General features: G+C 44.0%; 1 protein-coding gene across 1 annotated transcript in view; it reads right to left on the bottom strand.

The window, feature by feature from the left end:
* KCTD3 (potassium channel tetramerization domain containing 3) overlaps nt 1-8,393 on the bottom strand; it is a 30,614-nt gene that overhangs the window by 19,089 nt on the left and 3,132 nt on the right. The window contains exons 4-8 of the mRNA XM_014448451.2: nt 7,266-7,324; nt 6,936-7,016; nt 5,921-6,061; nt 5,408-5,498; nt 801-991 (exon numbers count right to left, since the gene is read on the bottom strand). Coding sequence (XP_014303937.1) covers nt 801-991; nt 5,408-5,498; nt 5,921-6,061; nt 6,936-7,016; nt 7,266-7,324 — 563 coding nt within the window. The remainder of the gene's footprint in view (nt 1-800; nt 992-5,407; nt 5,499-5,920; nt 6,062-6,935; nt 7,017-7,265; nt 7,325-8,393) is intronic.

The raw sequence follows: 8,393 nt of genomic DNA, 5'->3' as shown, positions 1-8,393 counted from the left end.
TAAAAAATAAATAAATTATATACACATATACATATATATATATATATATATATATCTCTTGTATTCCTCCTTTTTTTTTTAAATAAACGTGAAAAACTCTTTAAAAGCCAGAAATGTCTGCGGGACTTTTATCCTGGAAGTGAAACAGGCAGGAAGCATCTCGCAGGTCACGTGATGGCATCTACTGGCTACAGAATGCCCACGCCTGCTGGGAAAGGAACAACTGGACAGGCGGCTCAGCGGACGAAGAGGCCGCCAGGAGCCCAGCACGGCCACAGAGAGACGCAGTGAGCCTCTGAGTCAGAGACTCCACGGGGACCACATGGCGTCTGCAGACCTGCACTGCTTTCCTGCGAACAGCTGAGCACAGGGCTGGGGCTGGCCGGGTGCTCTGCTTCTATTCTTCGGTACCAGCACGACCGGTCACTGAAGAGCTTTGATGTGAATGTTTGGCCACAAGCTCGTGGTGTGGACATGCTCTGTGCTAGAGCACCTGCTGACATTTGCACGGCGGGTGCAGAGCATGCTGGGTAAACAGCAGGCGCTTGGCAGGCCTCAGAGCAGCGGCACTGACTTGTACTGGTCCTTAAATTTTTCTGCGCGAGGTTTCGGGTGCAGTAAAGTGGTGCAAAGACTGTCCTCCTACTAAAACATCACTTTTTCCCCTCCTTAAAGATCATTTCTCTCCCACTGAGCGGTCCCGTTACCACCAATTAGCTTTGCTATTTACGGGCAATCCCGCTAAGCTTCAGAATATCACAGATACCAGCAAAATGCAGCAGACACAAAGCTTTTCCCACCGATTTCCGTTCCGCTTCCTCCATCCTGGACGCTCCACAGGATGATGCTACTCTCCGAGGCCACGGCGACCATTTTGTCTTTGTCTCCATGGGGACCTCCGACCACCTTCGCATTCAGAGCTACTCGTTCAACTGTCCAGTCCAAATACGGGCTTGTGAACACCTGCTGCCACCCCGAGGACTCTTTGATTCTGTCAAGTGAGAACGGGCACAGGTGACTCAGCAGTAACTCAGCAGACAGTGCAGCGCACGTGCCACAAAGTCTACTGTTCACAGCTCACCCCCTGCCTTTATGTTAAATACAAAACGTTGCTGGTGTATACCATCTAAAATCCAGGAAAGTAGTCCTGAAATGTCTTACACTTACATACATACAAAATTGAAACCACTTAAAAAGAGATTAGAGTTCTATATTTCTGCCAAGAATAATTTAGGAAAGCCCTCAAAAAAAAAAAAAAAAAGGCATTAGCAACTTAAGCTGAACCTTCCATTTTTCTCCACAAAAAATTGCTACTATCATTAATTCTGGGTAGGTATGGCCAACAAAAATCGGAATTTTAGGATCATTATTACCCCTTTCAGTTATTATTAGTAACTTAGACCACACACTCTCAACCTATTGCTTCTCGTACGTGAGAGGACAGTCCCCCCAGGCACCTGGGAGAAGGAGCGATGCGGTATAGCATCACCCCAACACCTTGGCACCAGCAAACACAGGAAACCCGAGGCTTGGAAACCCTTCTGAGAACTGGACTTGAAAGGTTTCATTCTAAGTGAACAAGAGGCCTATTAATTCCCCGTACATAAAGGCTCACCAGGATTCAGATTTGTGGTTGATCAAAGATATATTTAATGTCTTCTTTAATATTTAATTTCTGATGACACACCTGTAAGTTTTTAATAACTTCCCCCCATCGTAAGTCTTTCAGACACGTACTCCATGTGGTTGTACGGCAAGCCTTCCCACATCTAGAACCTGCGCAGTTGTGCAATCGTGGCAATGGGCGACCTGACTGTAACTACAGAATACCTACCTATCTTCAAAATTACACTAAATAGATGAAACTAAACTAGAAAGCTTCTCTTTGCCTCAGCTAAAAGGAATAAACAAAACAAAGAAAAAAATAATGTTCCTTTATGTACAACCTAACACATTTGTCCAAAGGTCAAACTCAGGCACTTAGATACAATGGTCCGAAGGACCCAAATGAAATCACTCTAGTTCCATTTTTGTTTTAAAATGATGCTAGCCCGGCCGGCAGGAGGTCACCTGTTTGATTCCTGGTCAGGACACATGCCCGGGTTGGGGGCTCGATCCCCAGTAGGGGGTGTGCAGGAGGCAGCTGATCAATGATGCACTATCATCATTGATGTTCTCCCTCTCTACCCCTCTCCTTCCTCTTTCTAAAATCAATAAAAACATTTTTTTAAATGTATGCTAAAATAACACAACTATAACTCAGACAAAAAAATGATCCTTCTTATTAATTTCAGGAATTAAGATTGCCTTAATTAACTTCAAAGCAAGAGAGAAATATATCAAATTTTCCCAAGCATTGAATGATCTGTAATTACCCTATTCAGCCACCAGATGGGATTCATGTGTTAAGATAAACAAATGGAAGCAATTATCTAACAAACTCTGAAAACTGACACACATTGAGAAATCAAATGTTGATGTTCTTAGGGACTAACTGTTCAGTGAGAGGCAGAAGTGATGCAACGAAGTGAGTGATGGGATGTTGTGATCATTAGGAACAGAAATAACACTACAGGGTGTCCCCAAAAATGTATACACACTTTGAATACCATTATTAATTCCAATGGGTTAAATCTGAAAAGAAAGAAACATCAACTGAGCTATCAGCTGTTAAAGTGTGTATATATTTTTGGGGGACACCCTGTATATGCAATCTAGTCTTCTTCGGGGTTCATATCTCCAAGTTCTTTTTTCTCTATAGAAATTAAGGTATTACAAAATAAGGGGAAGTCAAAAAAAAAAGAGTAGAAGTATCAAGATAGCATATTTGAAAACGATTATAACAACCACAGAACTTAATCCAATGTGTAAATTTACTTTAGTCTGTAAGTTAAAAAATTAAGTACAAAGAAGAAAGACATATTTGCTCTATCCCTTTCCGCAGAAGTAATGCAGAATTTAAAATATAAAATACTATGGAGTGAGTGCTGCTATCCTGGCGCCCACCTGCCTCCTGCTCCAGTGAGCCAATACCTGGCAGCCAGGATTCTATGCAAGGAGTGTGGCTACCTTCCACGGAAGGTCTCACAGAAACACATGAGGGAACCAGGCCCACGAGTTTTGGAGATTATAACACACTGACCTACATTGTTTGGGAAGAGACAACATGTAAAAAGATCATAAGAGTCTAAAATTAGATTGTGTGTGTGTGTAGCAAAATAAAAGCGTTCATGTTTAAGAGTGAAAGGATGATTTCTGTAACAATCAAAACGTAAGTACCTACCCACTGGGAAGAACATAGATTCCTAAATCTCACACCACATACAAGAGGTAAATCCCACAAAGACTAAAGCTCTCAAGTCTCAAGTGCGATGTGAAGCTCCAAGGGGGCGAGTTAGAGAACTCCTCTGCATTAGTGCAAGGAACTGCTCTAAACCCAGTGAGAAAGAAGCAGGAGTGAAGCCTAGCATCTTAGGAAACGAGTGAGCCAGGTGGAGACTATCCAGGGTGCACTGTGCACTTCCATTTCTTTTAAGGTTTGAATTTATCTATACCAATAAAAGCCTAGGTGGTCCTCGCGCCCTTGCATGCAAAGTCACCACAAGATGCCTTGCGCGGAGACAGGTCCCAGTGGAGGAGGGTTTCGGCGAGGGAGGGCAGTTGTGGGTAATCGGGCTGGCAGAGGAGCAGTTAGGCGTAAATCAGGCTGGCAGGGGAGTGGTTAGGGGGCGATCAGGCTGGCAGGCAGAAGCGGTTAGGGGCAATCAGGCAGGCAGGCCGGCTCCCAGATTGGAGAGGATGCAGGCCGGGCTGAGGGACACCTCATCCGTGCACGAATTTCATGCACTGGGCCTCTAGTTGGTATATGAAGCAGAGGGAAAACAACTTGCAGGAAAAATTACCCTCTTAAAATAATTTGAGTTTCTTCTTTTGGAAAACTTATTGCCACTGTGCTGAGTAAGTTAAGAACTCCACGGGGCCCTCGGTTCTTTCCCTCTGTCACTCTCTGCCTGGGCTCTGACATCACTGACACTCGTGAAGGCACAGAAAGGTTACGGTCAAAATTAAAGAGCAGGAAATGCCGCTGCACCCTCCTCCCACCTGTCACTCAGGGACTGACTGCGCAACAGCACGTGTCCGTCTGCCAGGCAGGCGTCTGTAGCGCTGTTGTGCAATGCAGATGGCACTCGGCACACCCGTGGAGCAATCCTGGAATCCCTCAACACAGACACGCACATGCCACTCCACAAATGAAATGGTCTGCTCAAGTCAGATCTGTGTGCCAACACGTTCAAATAACACTCCCCCAAATTCAATTTTTTTCTTTTTAATCATTCTTGCTTCCCAGAAAAGTCATCCCCAAAGGAAATCATCTACAAAATCACTTCCATATTATTCAATTAAAATGAAAAATATACACAATGCTCTCAAAATGGAGTTTCCACTGAACCTCTATTGCAATGAAATAAAAGGTGGAAGTTACTGATAGAAAAGGCTTTTTTTTTTAACCACATATGGCAAACCTACCATAAACTGAGATTTTAAAAAAATACATCAAGGATTCTTTAAAATATATCCGTCATCTGTAGAAGACATTCTAAATATTTTTAATCTATTGTGGCTATTTCCTCTCAAACATAATAGTGACAAAATACATTTTCTTTGATTTTTCAGCAATTAGATTAAATGGTATCATAGTCTAAGCCAGCGGTTGCCAACCTTTCGGACCTCACGGACCACCGGTTGGCGACTGCTGGTCTAAGCTACTATTTCCCAACCATTTTGTGCTTCTATATCATTCTCTGTCATCATCATTTCTCATTGCAATCGTGATTTTGAACTAAGAACCCATCCTTTCTCCAATTAAAAATAAAATCCACTGGTCTACATTCTTCCTCACTCCTTTCACTTTCTGAGAAAGAATTAGTAAAAGCCAAACTCCCTCTGAAAGTCACACGCACCGCACACATTAAAAGACATCACTTCTGCCCACGCCTGTCCTGTGTCACCACCTCCCTCCCAACCGCGTGTTTGTCATGACTAACTCCTCGTTACTCGAAGCACAAGAGACTGAAACACTGCAAGACAGGAAATCACGAGGCTGGGGTCATAATCCCTCCGGGTTGGTTACCAAAATAGTTAAGTGGCTCAGAAGCTAGATATCTAACAAGCAAGGAGTAACTTCATACTGTTTGGGAAAGATCTAAAACTATAAGGCCACGAGCAGTACTGACCAACTTAGCTATGAAAATAAAAGCAAACTAAATCTAACTGAGATACAGAAGTGAAAATAGAGAAAATTTGACGGCTGGAAGAAACAGCTCTTCAATCTACGCATATAAAATCACCATCACTGAAACTACCCCCAAATTAAAAGCAACGTCAGCCATGAGGACCTGCACGGTACCTGTAGCAGACAGCGAAGTGGGCGTAGGCAGCCACGATCCAGTTGTGGTGGCCAGCCACGATCAGCACCTTGCGTGGGTCCACAGGAAATCCTGCCGATTTAGAAAAGGAAATATTTTATCTACAGCACAGGCCTCCCCCAGCCCCAGTCCTCTGCCTGTCCTGACAGTTTTGCTGGAGCACAGCCGTGCACGCGTGTTTACGCATCGTCTGTGGCTGCTCCACGCCGCCACGGCAGAGCTGCGGCTCCAACAGAGCCCGGTAGCCCACGAAGCCTGAGATATTTACTATCTGGCCCTTCACATAAAGTCTGTCAACCTCTGCACTTCAGACTTAGAGCAAACAGAACTTATATACTTTTTATACAAAAATTACATGCTAAATTACAGTTTAATATATAAATGATAAGTCTGAATTAAAAAGCGAGGTGAGGCTAAAAGTACATCTTTATAAATCCTCAATATCAGCTAGAACTCAGCATATGTATGGTCTCTATGTGCGTCATCACGCTTACCTAGCCTGGCAGGCTCCTCGCCAGAGGCAGAGAGGACGGGCTGGGCACCGCCTCCCCGAGCCTCACCTTCCACAGAGTTCAGTCCACTCCTAGAATCGGCCGAGGACCTAGTTGTGCTGTTTATTTTGCGACTAGGAATACCTACGAAAGGAAGTAAGATCATTTATTTCTAAGTTCACCTGAAACAATTTAAAATTTCACATACCAGACATGAAAACATGCAGTTCATTATAGCTAACATATATCTTCCAATACAGCAATGTATTACAATCCAATCACCATAAAAAAAATGAAAAAATAAATAAAACTTTCAACAGATAGTGTACAGAAATGAGATTAAGCTTTATCATATTACACTCCACTTCCACCAGCTCTAGGGCAGTGAAATCCATCACTAATTCAGTCCACACCAGTGTCTCCACTGCAGTGACTAGGTCTTAGGTCCCATGCACTATTCAAGCTGCTCTAGAGCTGAACCGCCCCAGACGTTCTATTCGGCAGGGGAGCCCGACTGGATGAACCCTGCTCTGGCCACGGGAAGGCAGAACTCTTCTACCTGAAGTGGGTGGAGGTGACGTGCAGCACACCTGCCCGTCTTGCACCAGACACACCTGTGCAGACCTCCTGGGCTCTAACAGACCGACTGCCAGTGATCTAGCATCGGGTGGGCAGGAGGGCCCCGGCCCAGGCCCCGGTGGCTGTTTATGTAAGTGAAGTTGTACAGAGCGGTCACGTCCCCTCCTCTCTGCAGTGTGCATGGCAGAGCTGAGTGGTGGCCACAGAGATCTCCTAGCTCACAAGCCTGCTGGCCGGTACCAACACACTCTGGCATGTACCTGCCTAAACGTGTGCTGACTTAACTTCTATCACAATTAAAGTTCTCACCATTCCTAGTAGGTGCATAGGTAAGAAAGAATCAAAGAATAGGTCTTCTTTCTCCCCATTCATACCTGAGTGTAAATATACCTGCTTCATGAGAACAAGCACATAGAAGGACTGAGCACAGTGCCCGTACCTGGTGGGGGCAGGTAGCCGTGGAAGAGGACGCTGCCGCAGGACGAGCGCTCCAGCTCTTCGCACAGCAGGAGCCTTCTCACTGAAAACGCCAGACACACCTGTCAGATGCGCGCACCAGAGAAGCAGCTCTCCGCTGCCACGCTCTCCGGTGAGAGGACAGGGGAACAGGAGCAGGTCTAAGTTAAACCAGCTGCTAACATCTTCTTGCCATGAAAACCCACACTGACCTAGTCCATCCCAAACTAGGACCTGGCATAGGACACACTGTATTGGGGGCAGTTTTGTGCACAAAGGGTCAAACCGTAAGTAGGAACATCAGAACACATACCCAACGGAGTGATTCCGTAAAACTCAGCTTCGTGCCTGAGAACGTTAATACTCACTCCCCTATAAAGAAACAAAGAACATGAGTCCACCTCAGTGCAACTCGGATTAGCATCTGAAGCAAAAGGAAAAGTCGTAGGTGCTTAGTGTGAAACTTTGAAACTTCCTTTCTTCCAATATCCTTAACCATTTGAAAAAGTCTAAATAAAATAAAACTGCACACCAACAAAAACATTCTCTTACTTTAAAACCATTCACATACAGATGAAATGGGTGACTAACTGAGAAATCAGGGCTTTACAGGGCTAGTACAAGTAATCATCAAGTACCGTATCATTCCTCTGTGGCATTCATGGACTAAGTTTTTATGACAATCATTTCTATGCATATTTAACCTCCCCGATTATACTGTCAGCTCCCTACGCAGGATCTATTTTTGTGTACCTTGCACAACGCCTAGCACAGCACTTGTACATAACTACTACGCAATAAATACCCATTGAATGAATAAAATCAAATAAATGACCTCATCAGAAACAAAACAAAACAAAAAAAAGCAAAATAGAAAGTAGGGGGAAAAAGGCCAGCCTGATGAAGATGTTCCAGTACAGTAGTATGGAAATAAAAAAAGCCAGTAATTTACAGGAAGGCAGTTGGTAATACAGATATTTCAACCAATTCTGTCTCTTATGGGTTATCTAGTTGTGGAGTAGTCACAAGGACACTGACTAGCAGTAAGGTTAGGCTTCTTTAATCCATCAAGTGCTATGGGTCAAAATAATTTTACTTTTATAAAGAAATAAGTACTTAGTAATATAATATTCTTCCCACTTCCATCCAACGCCAGGCCAAGCATCAAACAAACAGACCCAACAATCTCTTTTATTCATTCCATAAATATTTACTGAGCAGCTACTGTAGGCACTGTCTTAACACTGGGAACACAGCAGGAGCCAACCAGACAGAGAGGAGTCCTTGCCTTCAAGAAACTCATATTTTGGTGAATGTAAGCAAAGTTAGATAATATTATAAAGAAGCAGCTCAAGGACACAGCTGGGATTTTAAAAGCTGTAACTATAAAATATGAATACACCAGAGGCCCGGTGCATGAAATTCGTGCATGGGTCGGGGG

This window comes from Myotis lucifugus, unplaced genomic scaffold, assembly GCF_000147115.1.
Source record: "Myotis lucifugus unplaced genomic scaffold, Myoluc2.0 scaffold_835, whole genome shotgun sequence".
NCBI lineage: Eukaryota > Metazoa > Chordata > Mammalia > Chiroptera > Vespertilionidae > Myotis > Myotis lucifugus.
Note: the sequence above shows the minus strand (reverse complement) of the source record. Positions and strands in the feature narration are given on the sequence as shown.